The sequence below is a fragment of the Diadema setosum genome, chromosome 15 (genome assembly GCF_964275005.1).
Source record: "Diadema setosum chromosome 15, eeDiaSeto1, whole genome shotgun sequence".
NCBI lineage: Eukaryota > Metazoa > Echinodermata > Echinoidea > Diadematoida > Diadematidae > Diadema > Diadema setosum.
In genome coordinates this window covers 27330805-27350408 of record NC_092699.1, presented here as the reverse complement: position 1 = coordinate 27350408, position 19604 = coordinate 27330805, and the positions used below count along the sequence as shown (strand labels likewise).

Below are 19604 nucleotides of genomic sequence, written 5' to 3'. Positions count from 1 at the left end.
TATACTGTATACGCCGAATATTTCGCAAGGTTTTTATTTTCATGAATTTCGGGAGTCAGGTGCTATTTGCGAAATTAAAGACACGTGAAAATATTGACTGATCCCAATGTGAATGTGACGTACGCACATACACTTCTCAATTCAGTACAGGACTCCACGATTGCAAATTTAGCCACTCGTGAAATTGTCCGGAATTCCCGATTCACAAAATTTAGACTCGCAAAATATATGGCACATACAGTAAGCTGCTATTTTGGCATACAGATATTTTCGCAAATGAGGAGGTCACGGACATTTTTTCGAGATTTTTTGTTGTTTTTGCGACTTGGTATCGAGACTATCGTAAATGTGTAATTAGTCTAGCGTATGGTGACATTTTCGCATGTTGTTAAATTCACAGTCCAACAGTAATTTGCGAAATTCACGGAAATTAAACCCTCACGAAAATAACAGCTTTTGCAGTAACATTTGAACAAAGTAGCGTGTCTGAGAAGTCATAATTTCTTTTCTGATTGTGTGGATTACATCAACAAGTTGCGAAAAAGTCCAGTAGACTGCAATATGCAAAAATGTGTGTACACAAGAATATCAGTACAGAGTATATGTACCGAACTGGAAATGCATAATCCATGATGTAATCATTTTTGCACATTTTGCCTTCTATGGGGCAGAAGAGATTGCCCAGGTGGAGGCCAAGCCAAGTTGTGGTCCATGAGGGGTTCGAGCATGTTGCAGCAACGTGCTCAAATACTTGTGCAACATCCTCCAAAGCCGGCAACATGCTAGACAACATTCTCGAAATAAAATGTAATCAAACATGTAAAAAACATGTGCATAACTTTGAAAAACATCAAACTACTTTGAAAATTTGTGCGCGAATGCATGAGACAAAAAAATCAGACAGTTGCAAAATATTGCATGCACTCGTGATGTGCATTCTGCATACTTACAATTTCCGCAATTTCTTACATACAGAGTTTGCAACATGCTCCAATTTCAAGTTGTGGACCACCCTGCAAGCTATGCTCCATGTTTGCAAAATTTAATTCAGCAAGCGGTGCTTTGTACAGTACTGTAAAAGTCGAAATTTTTGCGGTGTCGAAATTTTCGCACAATGAGAAAGTAGCGCGAAAATGAAAGCACACAAATATTTTTGCTTGCCATATGTTCAAGTAGTTGATGTCTTGATTCCACGGAATTAAAAACACGCAAAACTCTCCTTACCCAGTCGAGCGCGAAAAATTAGTTGCGCGAAAGTATCCACTTTAACAGTAATCACAATATATTATGTTTCGATGCAGTATGTGCATTACACTCCATGCTGCTGCATTTCAAGATGTATGTTCTCTGTCTTGACAGGTACCACCCACCCGAACGGGACGAAGATGGCATTACGGTCACCAGCTACGAAGGCACGGCGGTCTTCATCCTCTCTTGCTTCCTCTATCTCAACTCGGCCGTCGCCTTCTCCCCGGGCAAACCGTACCGCCAAGAGCTCTACACCAACTGTAAGTTAGGACTTCTTTCTTTTTTTTTTTTCTAAATTTGATGGCCTTCGCTTTGTCCAGGGCAGGGCAAAGTTTTACTTTGAGAGACAAAGACATTTGATTCTTTTTACTAAAACAAGACAGGGTCTTTCTGCCCCTCCAAGTATGAGTAAGTTAGGAAAGAAGAAAATATCGGTTATTTTTTGGTGGCGCTATGCAGCATAGATGTAGAAAGAACCATCAAGCATAGTGCTCTTGTTGCTTTGTATTGTTGAAAAGCAGAGGTGCCAACTGTTAGTTTTGTGCGTTATTTTGTACTTTTTTAACCAAATCTACTGCAGATTTCATGAAATATACTATTGTCCCCAAATTGTAGTACTACACATGTCTATTGCAGAAAAGGTAAAAATACTGTTCTTCCACCGAAAATATGCTTTTTTAACCCTGCGAATACTGCAGTGCTGTTTAAAAGGTTGGCATCCCTGGAAGAGGAAAAAAGTTCTGTGACAGATGCAATCGATAGGGACAGGATGTGTGGATTCCTCAACAGCAGACCCTCTCCTCATTGCATTGATCCATGTATTTATTCTCTTCATCCTTGCAGGGCTGTTCTTGCTCGCTCTGATCATCATGTACACCATGACGGTGCTCATCCTCTTCCACCCACCGCAGTGGCTCCGAGATCTCATGGAGGTAAAGAGACGTGTCACAATTTATTGCAAATATGCTATTGGTGCAATCTTCACTTAACCCTTTAGCAACTGAAGATTACATACATAGTGGCCTATTGTTCCCTAGAAGGTACAGCAATGTTATTCTCATTTTGGCAACTTTCTAAATTGAGCAAAATAGATCACTGCATGCTTATTTTTGTCTATTAAAGATAATAAAAAGTTTTGGTACCTCAAAAGTTTCCCTGAATTTCCTTGACTTGGTTTGTGTTTCAGGTTAAAGTACGTTGTCTGTGAGAATTACTCGCCCCAAAGTGCTCTCATGTCTTAGTAATCATGCAATAATGGTTTCGTACCAGAGCCGTCGTGGTACCGCGTCGATAACTATTGTACGAAACCACTGACTGCGACCAGCAGCGTGCAGCCCATTGTACGCATAGCTAACTGCCACCAGCAGCCCCATACGCATAGCGTAATGGGGCTTCGCATTGTAGCATTTAGGATCATGACAAAATTAGTATCGCGGGTAAATGTAACCCTATAATCCAAAAATTTCTTTGATTTGAAGACTTACCAATCAAGTTGAAGTACTGAAAACAGGCTTCGAAGAACGTTTGGTTCTGCCAATAGTCCCTTTCTGTTCGAATTGATGACTGAATGTGACTCGGTCGAGAGGACCTTGGGAGAGCTACATACACTGAATACCGAGTACTACGGCCAGCGCATGCGCACACAAACATCTTGAAATTTGTGCGCATGTGATGTGTTCGCATGCACTGGCTGTATAGTATTCAGTGTATGTAGCTCTCCCAAGGTCCTGTCGACCGAGTCACATTCAGTCATCAATTCGAACAGAAAGGGACTATAGGCAGAACCAAACGTTGCCCGAAGCCTGTTTTCAATACTTCACCTTAATTGGTAAGTCTTCAAATTGAAGAATTTTTGGGATTTTAAGTTGACATTTACCCTGCGATACCAAATCTGTCATGATCCTGAATGCTACAATGCGAAGCCCCATTACGCTATGCGTATGGGACTGCTGGTCGCTGTGCGTATGGGGCTGCTGGTCGCAGTTAATTGCATGATTACTAAGACATGAGAGCACTTCGGGGCGAGTAAGTCTCACAGTGTTAATTTTATGAAAGGTACTTTAACCTGAAACACAAACTAAGACAAAGAAATTCAAGGAAACTTTTGAGGTACCAAAACTTTTTATTATCTTTAGCAAAGTTATGTTTATTTGAAAGCCTATTAAGACTTTACCAAGAGAGTGGTGCGTCACAGAATTAATTCTGACGTACTTTTGTTGGCCTTTGACCTCTTTCAAATTACATAATTATAATATTCTATAGAAAACAAAAAAATGGTAAAGCATAAAACTAAAAAAAGAAAAAAACGGAATGGCAGTTTTGGGCATTTTAGGGAGTAGTAAGATGAGCAGTTTCGGGCGGTTCAGTTACTAATGGGTTAACAACCCCCCTGAAGGCCAGACTTGTAACAAATGTTGCATTAAATATCCACCATGTGCAATTTTAATTGACCATTGTATATGATACATAGAGATGAAACATAGTCTGCTCTCGAGGTGAATTCAAATGAATAGAGTGACATAAAACAAATTGATGTGCAAAAATGGCTGCCAAGGGATTTAAATCATGTCATGATTTTGTGAAACAAGAAATGCACATTATTTGGTCAGATGTTAGTGAAGTTATCCACCCTCCGTAACTTTGGAACAATCCAAAACACACTCAGCTTGGCCTTGTGTGTTTTTGAGTGTTCCAAAGTTACTATTGGGTGGATTATTCTTACTTATGTCCAATATAATGTGCGTTTAGTTGTATACTCATGACGTACCACTTCTTGTCAGCTGGAGCATAGGCAGAAGTTGCCTATAATCTAGGCGGAGGATGCAGCTATGGTAGTCTTTACTGTCATGGAAATGTCTGACGCGGCAAGACTATTGTCTTTGCTGCGAGGCTACGAACAGTGGATGCGTGTGAAGCTTTCACTGCCCATATCCACTCGTCTTGCTTTAGTCGTTTTCTTATTGTTGACTATGAATTGGTGGCAGTTTTTCGTAAGAAAACTGCCACCGATTCATAGTTGATAATAAGAAAACAATGACTAAATCAAGACGATTGGATATTTAACAGGCGGTAGATGCTTCCACTGTTCGTAGTCTCGCCACATCAGAGGTATCGTTTAGCAATGACAAAAGTCTTGCCGCATCAGATGTTTGGCGTAACAGCACAGACAATAGCTGCATCCTCCACCAAGATTATAGGCTAGGGCAGGTTAGCTATCTCACATTCAAGAAGTATGAGTAGTTGAGAGTTCCACTCATGGCTGTTTCCAATGATGTGCATTTTGATTTTTCCCTCGTTAGTGTTGATGGAAAGATGAAGTGGAATAGATTTTTGTAGTTCACATCATAGCCTCGGTCGAAACTTGCCATACAGTGGGATATGTTTGGTTGCTGTCCCTAATACTGTGATGACAAAAATGTGTTTTTTGTTCTTACAAAAAGTGAGAAAAAAAAGATGTACAGTATTGTTTCTTTGCAAAGTACAGATGATTTTAAATAGGTAAATGACGATCGTGTCCTTTTGTGCATCTTGCAGATTGAAGACATTCCAGACTATGCCTACAAGGGGATCATTCTTTCGTTCGCCATGGCCCACGTGGCCATGGCTTTCATCATCGAGCTCGTGCTGGTGCCGTGGAAGGGTCTCATGCGCCTCGTGTCGTGTCGGCGCTTCCGGAAGACCTCCCTCACCTCCTTCCAGCAGCTGCAGATGGAGGACATGCGGTCATTATGACAACGGCCGAGGAGTTTGCAAGTTTTCGGGAGAGCGTTCCCGTCGGTGCTTCTCCCTCACCGGAAGGTGTTCCCGCCTCTCTGTGATATCAAATTTGCATTTCATCCACCTTTTTCGCATGAAACGATGTATAAATGTAAATATATTTCTCTTTTTATACTAGATGCTATGAGATGATATTTCTCCACTGATTTTTTTTTTACTACCAAGCGATGGCATAAGACTGGATGGACCATATACTCCTGGTATCCAGGGCCTTGTTGCAAAAAGTAATAAAAAAAAGAAGAAAAGATGCAATCAAACATCAATCAGAAAATCAAGCCTAAGTCAGGTACCAGACGGTCAGAATTGAGTATTCAGAGACTTATGATCGATTTTCTGACTTAAGTTATATTGCATCTTTTTATGCAACAGAGCCCTGGTTTGTTACTTGGCCTATGCAGGAGATACATTCTCTTTCCAGCATTATCATGTCGTTGCCGTCATCTCTAGCATATTAACTGATGTTGTACAGATAGTGCGTAAATCTATGATTATATGTAATTGACAGGGTTCATCTGTCAGGTATGTATAATAGAGAAGGGCTGTGTGGTGCCATTAATTCTCTCAGTCTTGCTGACAAAATTATTACATGCAATATCAATGGGATCCCAAGCTGGTGATCCTGAGGGGGTTAAATGTAAAATATATAGTTGCTACATACCTGCCGAAACTATCAGGTTTTTGCTCTAAGATATATGAAATAATGCTGTGATAACATGATTTTTAATTAGGTAACAGTGAAAACATGAAATGTTAGCCAAAAAAGGTATGCCAACAGTATCATGGTTGCTACGTAATGCTTAATAATCGACTTCAAATCGGGCCATAGCAGTATCCATCAATCTTCCGCACACGAGTGAATCGCATACAGGTGTTTGGGATTACTAACTGCTACTGCATGAATGATCATCATGTGATATTTGACATACCCACTTCTGAACGGGGAGGGCACGAGATCGTTCATTCAGGGATGAAACTTGTGTACTACAATCAAAACTGTTTTACACTTTTGATCTCAAAATCACTCCAAAACAACTCATTATCCTGGCTAATCACATCTGCAGAACAAGTTTCCCGGTGGACCCTTTTGATATACTGCAAGCAAATTTCAGATGGTGGACGATGAATTTCTGAGCTCTTTTGAGAATTACGTTTTACCTTTAAAGTGGGTGTGCAGGTGCCTATCTGGGAGTGTCTGTTAGTAGGTGGTGTGAACTGACAAACTGAATACAGCCCCCTCAAGCTTCCATTCTGAAATCTGGTTTTTGCCTTTAATCCTCCATTTTAATGTACAGTCAAACATGTGTATAGCGGGCACTCCAGGGAAAACATAAAGGGTGGCCTTAGTTGACAGTTAGCCGTTGTGGACAGGTTGATGACAATTTGAGCCAATTTGATTTTAATCAATTAATGTTTGTAAATACATATCACCCATCTGAAATAAGAGTGTCATGAAATGTTACCAGCTACCTTATCTCAGAAGTATTCCAAGTGGAAAAAAAAAATATTATATTCATTTCATTACCTCAAAATTTACAATGGGTTTGTCTCCCAAGGGATTAATGAAAAGAAAAAAGAAAGAGAAGTGTCATATATTTGATTTCATTTTATACTTCTGGATAACCATTTGGGCTGGTCCTAACAAAGGTTAAGTGAAAGCAAAGACGAAAGAAAATATCCAGCTGAAAGAATTAATGAGAATTAGCATGCTAACAGACAGTGGTTAACTTGCAATCTGTTGACACCGTACGCAGTGAAATTTTGGCAAGGTAGACAAGTTAGTTGCTGCCATGTGCAAGAACTTCAACACCTGATATTCTCCATGGGGAGGTTTGAAGCTGCCACATAATAAAGAGATGAAATACCTGTATTTAAGAAATGAATTGAACTTCATTGCTCGGCTGCATCCCATAGTGACAGATCAGGATGATTTGAGAGAGCTCATCCAAGTTACATCAGCGCATATTTCGTCGCCGGTCACACGAACCGACGAATCACTCGATTTTGGGTCAAATTTTCGATTTTGAGATTTCAAATCATTTCGATAGTAGATATTCCATACTACATAGTCTGAAATTCTCAGTGTGTAATTCGGTGTAATTTTATGTAGTTATCACTTTTGTAGAAGTATGTAATTCCATTTGTGAAAATTATTTGTTTTCCCCATAGACGCGTGTGTTAAAACAATCAGGCGATTCGACGGTTAGGTGACCGCGCGTACTAGTACGCGCGTACGCGCGGTCACCGAACCGACGAATCAGTGCGCATAGACTTGCGTGTAATTTTTGAGATTCAACAGTTCATTGACCACGCGCACAGTGCACGTACTATGTAATACATGCGTTGACAATGACAATGCTCAATGTACATGTACATATAGACACACATGGAAAATGACAACATTCTTTGCAAACCGAAAATACATGCATGCAGCTCTGACGATTTTCCGCTTATTTGTTAACAATACAATTTGATAAAAACTTCACAAGTTAGAGCAAGAATTGAAGTCTGATGTACTACAAAATAATTGGAAATTATAGACATGAAAGTGCAGCAACCATAAGTAAAAAATGGGTTAACTTCAAGCGTACGCGCGGTCACCGAACCGACGAATCAGTGCGCATTGACTTGCGTGTAATTTTTGAGATTCAACAGTTCATTGACCACGCGCACAGTGCACGTACTATGTAATACATGCGTTGACAATGACAACGCTCAATGTACATGTACATATAGACACACATGGAAAATGACAACATTCTTTGCAAACCGAAAATACATGCATGCAGCTCTGACGATTTTCCGCTTATTTGTTAACAATACAATTTGATAAAAACTTCACAAGTTAGAGCAAGAATTGAAGTCTGATGTACTACAAAATAATTGAAAATTATAGACATGAAAGTGCAGCAACCATAAGTAAAAAATGGGTTAACTTCAAGCGCGATTTTCTCGAATTGTCATTCTTACGCAAACCTGAGGGATTCGTCGGTTCGTGTGACCGGCGACGATTTGTACCAACTGAAATGATGGTGAAACAATACTGCCACTTGACCATACTAGCCACACTGGTTCAATCAGTAGTTACTTGTGTATCAGGCAGCATTCTATGCAAGTTTTTATTGATGTTATCCTCTGATTATGAAGATTTCTGTCGCGACATGCCATCATGAAGAATGCATAAACAAATTGTTGAAAATATTGTTGAGCATCTTCACAAATTTGATTGTCATTGATTAAGCCGTCGGTTGAGGACGGGCTGATTTTGCTACAACACACATCTCCCACAGACGCCTGCCCGAGTATACTCCGGACTCATCTTCAACGGGCCAATGAACACAGAAGCAAGCAGGCAAACACTGTATTAGATCTATTGACTTACAACCTTCTGCCTCTCAAGTTGTCAAAATCATGGTTGCACTTTAATCTAGTTAACAGCAAGTATCTTGAGTCACTCCCAATGTTACTTGCGACAATTTTTTCCCATGATGTGACTGCCATGCTGCTAAACATCGCAAAAAAAAAAACAACTCGGCTATTTCCCTTCATTTCATAGGAAATTGGATCAACTATTTGCAAATATGTTCAGTGTATTCATGAATTGCACAACTCGTGAGGAGTTTTGTTTTGTTTTGCATTGTATGAAGACATTTCAAATCAACATTGTTACATTTCTTCTGAGGCTGTAAAGGGAAGAGTGTCAAAATTCTTCCCATTCTTTCTTCATTCTGTTTGTGTGTGATGGTCTCTACAAAATATCACACCTTGTTTTCTCCTCCTCTCTTGGTCCCGTAGATAAGACTGTGCTATTAAAGAAAAGTGGAAATTTGTGTGTGTATTGAGAATTGGTAACCAAAGTATCTGCTACGTGTATATCCCTAAGTGTAGTTAACAAAGTAAGCTTGTACTGTATGGAGAAAAAGTTCACAATTTGCATGGTAACAGCATTATACAAATATAATGTGGTAGTTATGATAGAGTAATTGGTCTGCCTGCATGTTATGGCGTAAAGGGGCACGACTCTGCGGTGGTGATAATTTTTGCCAGTCTTACTGTGTAGCTGTATTTCAATCTGCACATTCCCTTTGACCCCACCCCTACAATAAAAAAACAAACAAACAATGTTCTAGCATTGGGAGTGGTATGCTATATCCTGCTAAGATAAGATAGCCATCAAAGATCAGTTTCTTTTTATTAATGGATCAGTGTTGACTTTTAGTGCAATGAAGGCAAATGCTACTATTCTGCTGAATTTTAGAAACTTTTTTTTTTTTTTTTAAACAGTGGTGGAAGAGAAGGAGGAGGGTGTATACTCTTTCATTTTTAGACCTAAAAATTATGCAAATGTCATCATAGATATGGAAAGGGAGAATCATTGCGTATAAAATGGTTTTGTTTTGTTTTTCTGTCCTTTTTTTGGTGCCACTAAAATTTCTCGGGGATATGATGTGCTGCTGTTTGCAGCAAGTTTTCGAAGATTGAATATTTTGTTTTCTAAAAAGTTATGGAATTTTTGTAAATTGAAATATGAACGGTCTTTCTCCAAGGATTTCAAATGTATTTTTAGAATTTTTTTTAGCGGCAGAATCTAGCAGATTCAGAGCTGAAATCATGTTCTTGCATAGAAATTTTCATTAATGTTTAAAGCACTTTGCCTCAATATGGTAGGCAGTGGCAATCATTTATTTTTTAAATCTTCAATGAAGTTTTTCACTTTACCCAATGCTACACCCACCATTTGATATTGCTGCAATTGAATGAACTGACGGTGCATGAAAGGGTGAACATCTTTTCATAAACAAGCTATTGATATTATGCAATGTGAGACATTCTTCATAAGAAGCATTAAAATTCGATGTTTTTTTACTTTCATTTGTATACATTTTCATCATTGTTGTTTTTTGTAACCCGATTTCCTGGTCCTTTAACCACATTTGACCAGTACCTGTACACACTAACAGACCAGGTGTGTGGGCGTGCGAGAAAGATGGCAATCCGAATACAAAGTACCATTATACATGTACTGTATGTGGAATTTCCTTTGAAAGAAAAAAAAAAAAAAAGGTAGCCAATACATTGTACACTCATATCATCCATTACCAACTCTCTTTGAAGAAATTTTGTTTCCTTGCCCCAAATTCAAAGATACTTTGTACTTCGTACCAGTTTGTGTTTGTATTTTTATCTGACCCTGATATAACAAACTTGTGATATATAACAAAGTGATTTCACAAGTTCTCTGTATTCTGAATACAATGCCATGAGTGGGCCATACACAGTGTACAACTGTATGTTTTTTGGAGCATCAGTTAGTGGTGGATCCAGGCAGGGGCACACAGGGTGCACCCCCCCCCCCCCTTTAATTTTGTAAAGGCACTCCCCCTTTACAGAATTCCTGGATCCGCCCCTGTCAGTTTTCTTGAGGCACAACATACGTATTGTCCTGCTTTTCAGCAAGTCCACATCACTGTTGAGGCACGTTGAATATACGAAGGTAAGGTCACAACCGTGAAATACAGTAGTACAAATCTATTACAACATATGATATGTGGAGCATGTGTCGCCACAGTCGAAAAAGTGCCTTGGGAGTGGAGGCATAGAACAAAGCAAGCTGCTTGACACTACTGTATATGCCGAAAATTTCGCGAAGTTTTTATTTTCGCAAAGTTTTGATTTTCACGAATTTCACGAGTCGGGTGCTATTTGTGAAATTAAAGACATGAAAATAACAACTCTGATCCCGATATGAATGTGACGCACACATATACATTTCTCTGTTCGATACACTCCACAAGACCGAATTTAACCACTCGTGAAATCATCGGGAAGTCCGGGTTCGCGAAAATTTAGACTTGCTAAATTTATGGCATATACATACAGAACATTTTCACTCTCAGAAAGGTCCACAAATCATGTTCCCATAACATCTGTGGCTTTTAGTTGCAGTAGTAGATACATGTATGTACTCCTTTTTTGCTTGTTTTTTTAATATTTTTGAGTGTGTGGACAAAAAAGCAGGAACTCGCACAGCATGCCATTTCTGTCCAATGACAGGTGATGCAGGGTATATTACATTTACAAAATGTTACATGTATAGGTTTGTGCTTCTAATAAATCATACGTGGTGAAGATTCATGTATATTTGAAGTTGTTCAAGTTTCATTATTAGTGTGTGTGTGTGTGTGTGTGTGTGTGTGTGTGTGTGTGTTGACATGATCACTGTACGGTTGTACTAGAAAAAGATGCAATTCAGATAGCACAGGTTCCATCAAAATAGGACCTAAAAGAAGTAAGGGAATTTCAGAGTTCTCCCCGTTTCCATAAATCAGTGATTTTAGTTTCACCCATGTTACTGTACTCAAATTGGCAGATGTGATGATGTCATTACATGTACCTCAAAAGTCACCAACTGAACCAAACATAAATCTGTGCAATATTTCCTTTTGTGATGTGAAATCAATGGATATAAAATGTGTCCTATAACAGTCTTGCAATAACAAAGGCAACTATGACTGTTGGGGAAAGAGATTGCGCGGCTCAAATCCATCCAAAACATGAAAAATGCCGCTTCTCAAAGTTTCATTTTTATGCCCAAGTTTAAGAAGTCTGCCATCATTCTGTTTAATTGCACAAAGAACTTTGAAAATAACTTTGTACTGTATGACACTATTGCAACTTGCCATAATTTACAACCGAATTTTGATGAAATGGGCCTCTTCCTAGTAAGGCGGTTTTGTCATGTCTGCGCATGTGTGTGTATGTGACTTTTAACTTTCATGAGGTAGCATTTTGTCCTGTGTTCAGAAGAATGACGCGAACGCATGCAATTCGAGGAAGGTGTGCCCGGGAGAATGACGCGAACACTGATGAGGCCTGCAAGTATAACATGTGCCTCACATGCGTTTGCGTTGTTCTTACAGGCACACTTTCCTTGAATCCCATGCGTACGCATCATTCTTCCGGGCACATGACGATTTGCAGTATTGAGCTCAAGGCATAGCCGTACAATATAAGGTGACTTGCTGCCAATCTTGGCACCAGCAGACATGAAGAGGCCTCTGTCACATCCTGCAAGTACTGTACCATAAAACCAGAAATATTTGCATGCAATTTAATTTTGCAAATTTCACAAAAGCAGAGATTTGCAAAATTAAAATGCACAAAAGTTCTTGTATACACTATATGCATAATTGAATACCAGTGGCAATTCGCAAAAATTTGATGCTGCAATATGGCCATCGGCTCCAGTTCGCGAAAATTTCATGCCATGAAAAAGGCTGTTGGCTCCAAATCGCGAAAATGTCCTGCTAACATTTCTTGCTCTACAGTACCCTTGCAGGATGCAAAGGGATTTGACCTTTCAAGATATAAATCTAGTCTTTTGAAAAATCGCATCAGCAGTCATACAAAATCACACATTTCAGTTCAGCCTTGTCTACTAGTTATTCGTTTTAGAATTCTGACCAATGGATTTACCTCATGGCATTGTGTCACACTGGCTGCTGTTTTGTTAACTCGTATTGCCATGCAAGTCATATGCACAGTTAAATACAAAAAAAAAAAAAATGCCAAGATTACATACACACACACACACACACATTCTCAAGGCCTCCCAAAATTTACTTCGTCCACCTTAAAGGGATTGTATAGTATTGGCCGAGGTTCAAACTTTTTGTGAGATGCTTAGAAACCACTTATAATTCCAAGAGGAATTCAAACTTTATTTGATGAAAATTGGTCTTGGAATGGCCGATATATCCCAAAACAAAGTAAAACAAAGCGATTCTAATAAAAGGTGGGTCCCACCTTTTACTAGGATCGCTTTTTGGGGATATCTCATCCATTTCAAAATCAGTTTTCATCAATTAAACTTTGAATTTCTTTTAGAATTATATGCTTTTTCATATTTTGTAAAGGTTTCTCATTATCTCAAAAAACCATCACCAAAAATGTTGGAAACCTGAAGCCCTACCTCATTTGAAACTGTACCATCCCTTTAACAAGGCCTTACTGCATATACCAGGGACTAGAGGCACTTTCACAACATAACAATTCCTACTAATCATCTCTTCCAAAAAATAAAACAAACATATGAGGATCCATTCCAATACAATGCCATTATGCCTTGGATCTATTATCCTATCAAGCCATTTTTTGTTTTTGATTTGTTTTTGTCTACATGAAGATATTCCTTATGTATGCATATTGTGTCCACATGTGTTTTCTATGTGAAGTTACTGTTGCAGGCAAGTACAAATGCAGTAAACACACACACACACACACACACACACACACACACACACACACACACACACACACACACACACACACACACACACACACACACACACACACACACACACACACACACACATGCATTTCACTATGAATTCGGAGAGATTTGTCATTATGAACTGCACTTATCACTATGATGCACATCTTAGGACTGATTTTTGGAAAGACACTTGTTTGATGCTTCACACATACCTTTTCTATGAAACTTCCTAACAACCCAAATCTCGTATACATGGGACCCTTGTTGAAACGAACTGCTTCTGACCAGTGAAATTTCCTCTGTCATAGTGTATATGTATTGGGTATCTTGTGATATAAAGGATAAAAATAGAAAATATATAAGGAATGGGTCTTGCAAAATCATCAGGTATCTCGGAAGTATGATCTATTGATAGATGAGATGAATTGATAATCTTGAAGGCATACTACAAACTGTACAATAAACAGTGCTGACGACATGAATGACTGTGTTTTGTGCAAATTGATGTCATTTATTCACACTTGCGTGGTTCATCGCCGAAGCAGCTATTGAATGACATGTCATCAGGTATACAGCCATTGTCAAACATAACTCTGTCACCCTGTCCCTGAAATCAGTGCTGAGTTGTTTCGTTTACAGCAAATCAGTGATGGGAACGGATGGAGTAGGTGACCTCAAGACATCTCATGGGTATCAGATCGTCAACATTCTTTATGTTTGACCATTGCCTCCGTGATGGACCAAGGCAAAGGAGATCGCGTCTACGAGTCGTCTTCTTCTTCCTCATCGTCCTGGTTGATCTGGAAGTAGCGCAGCTCGTAGGACTCCTTGTTGGCAGCCACGACGCGCAGCCAATCACGAAGGTTGTTCTTCTTCAGGTACTTCTTGGTCAGGTACTTCAGGTACCTGCGTGTGACGAGGAAAAGTTTAAACCATGATTGCAGATGCCCTGATCTGTGACCCGAACTGTATTTGGAAATTCTCTGGCATTGTGCACATTTATCGTGGTACATCAATGTCATCAGCTCTTACTTAATCTGTGAACAGCAAAATACAGTCAACTTCGCATAAGTCCATCTCTCACGAGTCAAAATATTGGCTAAGTCGAAGAAAAATTCAACCCCCGATGGAAACGAACGATATATGTGTTAGATCTGTTATGTACTGGCAATAGGTCGATGTTTACATGACCGTGTCCAAGGATTTTCTCTGACCCCTTAATGAGATTCCACTAAGGAGAGGTCGACTGTAAGTGACACAAATTTGCATGATGCCACCAGGTATACATTTTTCCCTCTTTTCTCTGCAATTTTGTTGTTGCTTCCTTCCACTACATTTTGCCTGTCCAGACTCCCCTTTTGATGCAGTATGGATTTCCTACAAATAATACTGAAGCTAAGATGGGATTCAAAAATAAGAGCCCTTTTTGCAAGCTCTCCCATTTATATCACATTCTGTCTGGAGATGCCACGTGGTATGAAAACAGTGCAAGACCAATTTAACCTACCAATTAGATTTCCGGGGGGGGGGGGGGGGGGGGAATAAAGCACTTTCTTGATTTTCAGCACTATTGATAAAATGTCTGCTTCATCATAACAATGCTCATATTTGATTACCACAGCAGTAATATATTCATACTTCAGTCTAAAATCTATTCCTACAAAAAGTGTAAAAAAGGAAGACAAATCAACTGGAACAGTTTATGCAAAACTTGGGCAAGAAAAAATGGGCCAAGTACTAACCTCTTTGAGAAGGCAATCTCTGATTGGACAGTGACTTTGCTCTTCTTGCGCTCGATGATCAGGTTGTTGCCAAAGTTCTTGGTCTTGCCGTTGACCTTGATGCGTTCCTGCAGGAACTGTTCCTGTTTTGTGAAGGGGCCACAAAATCCAGGGTCCAGTCCGAGATGGACAGAAGAACAAAGGCAGGGTTGGAGGGAGCTCATTTTAGGGAAGGTGTCCCTAGTATTTGAGCATGGCTTTGTTTAGGGAAGGAGTCCCTATGTTGGGTCAGGGAATGGAGCCCTGAACCAGTGATGGATTCCAATTAGTTCTTAGGGAATGAAAATCTGCACATTCAGCTCAAACTCATGCACAGACTAACATTTTTCATCAAATTCAACTCGAGCAAAATGACTACAGACATCAAACCCAATTTGATATCTAAAGCTAGTGGCAACAGGGAATTACATCATCTTTGAATTTCATCAATTTGCAAGAATTCAGTTTTAGCTCTTATCACTCATTATTCATAAACCATCAGCTCCTAGAAAATTATATTCCTCAAAAAGGCCCTATACGAACTGACAAAGATGTATACAAACATATTTGAAACTACCATGTCAAGCTTCATTTCAACAGATATCCTACTTATTGTTGCGGTTGTTGTGGGTTTACAAAACTAGCTATTAGGGAGCACCGTTTTGATTATATCACACATTGTACTTGGGGTTGACAAATTCATCCACGACTATATTTTTAATAAGACACAATTACACCATAGAATCCCTGAATTCTTGTCATGAAACACTTACGAAGTTTGAAGCATCCATGATACCATCTTCGACAGGCATGGCACAGTCGATGGTGAACTTCAGTGTCTGCTTCTTCTTCTTGCCCTTGGCCCCGGAGGGGCGGCCACCCTTCTGAGCCGTTTTCTACAAGAGGCAAAAAGCATAAAACAAAAATGAGCACGAGTTGGGAATCAGTGGGAAACCGAAAGAGGAAACCATGTTCTGATTTCACACTGATTGGTTTTACCATTTTCATTGAAGACACTTCTCTCAAGCTGAGAATATAAGCTGTGAAACTGAGGGAAAGAGATTTTCATAAAGAAAAAAAAAAAACTGATTCTCGGGTTTGGTTCTGCCACAAAATTCTGTCACAAATTAGCATTGTTAATTTGTAGTTGCGCATTTGGGCGATTCTTCCTCAATCAAGCCCACATGCACTTAATACGCAAGCTAGATCAAGTTTCAGAGCTTGCTAGAATATGCATAGTCAGTGCTTTCATATTTACAATACCATGGTATCTCACACCGGAATTTATATCATTGCAAAACACTGCAAAATACCAGAATTTGGTCATTTACATTTTTTTCAGTATAATTTTTATTAAAATAATACGTACAAAATCATATCTGCATCAATCTTTGTCAACTTAAATATATCAAACTTCTTTTATCTCAATTTTGATTTCATTAAATACTCAAGGGTACATCATAGAACTTTAGAAAATCCCCAAATGTATTGCTATGATAACCACCCAGAATTTGGCCGACACGATTAGAATTCGGAAAGGCGATATGTGCGTTCAATGTCAATGCCCTTACAAGGCCGCTGAAAAATGCACTGCGCACAATCTTGCTGGCGCACGGTTGCATCACTGACATTGTGGTGCACATTGGTGACTAAATTCTGGCAAGTCAGCACTTGCATTCAGCCCTTGTACATTTAGTCACTGCATCGACACGTGCGAGATTTTGCTTTTCTTTTGTATTTTTGCAGATGTCATCGATCACACTCTGAGCTTGTGATAGGCAAAAAATCTTGCAAGAGAATGGCATTTCTTCATTTTCAACGCTTTTTCGGTGACCTTGATTCTTAACACCAACAGTTACAATATAGAGATTTCTAATTCTTGCACACTTTGAAAAAGTTGCACTTATTCTGCATTTTTCTAAACAGCAAAATTTGGGATGTTTGATGGATTTTCGGAGGTGACTAAAGGACTTTCCTGTGACGGACAGTGCAGTGCCAGTATGTGAAATGTGATTTGCATGGGTTGTGACAACAGAATTTGCTGGCTTGTGCCAAGTGACAAATGACCATAGAGTCTATTCATGATATTCTAACATTAGTAGGTGACTGAAAACTGGTAGTGGTAGGCTAGGGCCCTACCCTAGAACATTTGTATAACCTTTATTACAATAATTCAATTCCCCCCCCCCCCTCCAAAAAAGAAAAAAAAAAGAACAATAATTGTGCAAAATTAGGACATCTGTCAGATGCCAAACTGATGAGAAGTGGGGAAAAAGGTGGGGGGGGGGGGGGAAACACCTCTTGCTGAGGATCTGGGTGGGGCCCTCATGGGAGAACAGTCCTTGACCGTGTTGACGAGTGGGGCAAGGTTGCAACCCTCGCCAAGCATGCAAGTTTCCCAGACTGTAACTTACGATTACGACTAAAAGTTGTCGAGCGCAAAATTACACGATTGTTTGAACAAGACTTCTACTCAATTTATTTTCGTTAAAAAACAAAAGAATTACATAGCTAAGGTTATATTAACCCTAGTCTACATGATTGTGAATCCTCCAACTTCTGCAACCACCACCCAATTCTGACCATGGCATTATCCATGCACGCACGCGTGGCAAGCATGCATGTCCACCGGTACCGCGCCGCGCGCTCTCACCGCATCACATCATTAGATTCTACACGTTGACACTGTATATAAATGCCGTACATGGTTGAAAATTCTGCTTCGATTTTGCCGACACAAATTTATTGCGATATTTTTCATACTTAAATGCAATATTCAATCTTCCTTTTGTCAAAATATAATACAAGACATATATCATCTTAACCACAACCAATTTCTGCATAACTATGGGTAGCATTTTTCGTTAAAAAATCCTTCATATTTAGCAGACTTTCCACTCACTCCAGGCATGTTCTCTGTCTTCGGTCGAAAAGACCATGCCAGTGAAATGAACAATTTAAGACGGTAGCTTAACATCTTGTAAAAATATATTATACTAATATGAATTCTTAATAAGCCTTTCAAAATTGTTTTAGCCTTTTTAATTTTTGAAATAACAATTTTTGTGTCAATATATTTTATATCAATAAATGAAATCCCAAATATTAAAGGAGATACAATTGTACATGAAAGTACATGGGATCTACGCACGAAAAACCTGTGCACCTGTACACTGATCCTGTACTGTGCTTTCTACTGTAATTTACAGCGTAACAGCTACAGAGGAACCGTCTATCATGTCTATAGAGACTGTCTATAGGTTACATACACGATACTCGAGATCTCCTGCATTCTGGATGTTGTAGGCCTGCCCAAAATCCATTTAGGAGCTGTGTGAAACTGGTAAGTTGATCATTAATTTTGCATTTTCACGTACGTTTACATCACCGAAAGTTTTTTGCAATTGTTTAAAAATAAAAGCTTAGTTTTCATGTTTTTCTTTGGCAATTATTTTTTGGTGTTTATTATTCTCACAATCTCACATTCTCAGTTTAAATCAGCAGTGATCAGCAAAAGCATTAAGTTAGCAGCATTGGCATTGCCAAGGCTGAAGTCTAATAATCATGTAAATTTAACTGTTAGACCTAACTGTTGTTAGGCATACAATCCTTAAATTGAAAGTCTTTAGAAAAAAGAATATCAATTAAGATCTTTAAATCATCTTATCAGTTTTAACGTTAGATTATATTTTTAGTCCTAAGTTAGTAGGCCTACTCCTTGACCGAAAGATCGGTCTGTATCTGTCCGTCGGGGAATGTTCCGCGGAGACTGCGTCTGGCTTCATGGATCCCCTCCGTACGGAGGACAGCGTTAATGGCAAATTATAAAAAGAGTCCTCCGGACAGACGGATCTTTCTGTCTAGCCTACTCCTAACGTTTACCTCTTGACTAGCCCGACCAGACGCTGTTACGCTATGCGAAAACAGCGTCTGACGAGCGCGGCATGCAGCCTCAAAGTGAGGAACCTCAACACAACTACAAAACTTAGGAAAATGTATACTTTTCTCCTTCAAACAGAATACTTTACTCACGTTGAATGCATGTTTCTATTACAGAAGAATAGTTCGCCACACTGGGTCCATGGAGACCACTTGCGATAAGTCCGTGGAACAAATAAAATGACACTTTCTGGCGCAATTCCATGGTACGTCGACGTACCATGTACAGCGACTGTGCTGTGTTCAAGTGTATAGTTAGGCCTGGCGTGAAAGATTGTGTACCGTGTGGACATGCTGGATATGATGATCAATTTCGGTAAGTTTCATTGCGTACATTTGAATACTGATAGCATCAGATGTAGAGTAAATATTGAAGAGTATACTCGATGAGTTTGAGGTGACAAAAATTATGTTAAGTATCAAAATTCAAAGCTATCGTGATACGATTACGTCGCTCTCCTAGTGGTTGGTGGTCGCGCGCGTACAGCCCTGTCGCGACGTACCATGTACAGCGACTGGGCTGTGTATAGTTACCTCTTGACATGAATCTTAATTAAAGGACCTAAATTTTATTTTGGCTAATGTTATTTACCTTGGTATCACATTAT

At 39.3% G+C, this 19604-nt stretch overlaps 2 protein-coding genes across 2 annotated transcripts in view; one reads left to right on the top strand and one right to left on the bottom strand.

Annotated features, from left to right (window-relative positions):
* The window catches only part of LOC140239233 (polyamine-transporting ATPase 13A3-like), a 60414-nt gene extending 54815 nt beyond the window's left edge, over nucleotides 1-5599 (top strand). The window contains exons 25-27 of the mRNA XM_072319110.1: nucleotides 1360-1508; nucleotides 2092-2180; nucleotides 4783-5599. Coding sequence (XP_072175211.1) covers nucleotides 1360-1508; nucleotides 2092-2180; nucleotides 4783-4980 — 436 coding nt within the window. The 3' untranslated portion in view covers nucleotides 4981-5599. The remainder of the gene's footprint in view (nucleotides 1-1359; nucleotides 1509-2091; nucleotides 2181-4782) is intronic.
* Nucleotides 5600-13783: 8184 nt separating this feature from the next.
* LOC140238754 (large ribosomal subunit protein eL22) lies at nucleotides 13784-17988 on the bottom strand. Its single transcript, XM_072318649.1, has 4 exons — nucleotides 17960-17988; nucleotides 15831-15953; nucleotides 15040-15161; nucleotides 13784-14203 (listed from the first exon to the last, which is right to left on the bottom strand). The coding sequence occupies exons 1-4, from the start codon at nucleotides 17966-17968 to the stop codon at nucleotides 14059-14061; spliced, it is 399 nt and encodes a 132-aa protein (XP_072174750.1). The 5' UTR covers nucleotides 17969-17988; the 3' UTR covers nucleotides 13784-14058.
* Nucleotides 17989-19604: the final 1616 nt, after the last annotated feature.

Bases quoted from the DNA above. Each gene is read 5' to 3' on its own strand.
- LOC140238754 (XM_072318649.1), bottom strand. The intron at 15,162-15,830 runs GTAAGTGTTTCA...TTCACAAAACAG, and splicing joins TCATGGATGCTTCAAACTTC to GAACAGTTCCTGCAGGAACG. The intron at 14,204-15,039 runs GTTAGTACTTGG...CGTCACACGCAG, and splicing joins GAGATTGCCTTCTCAAAGAG to GTACCTGAAGTACCTGACCA.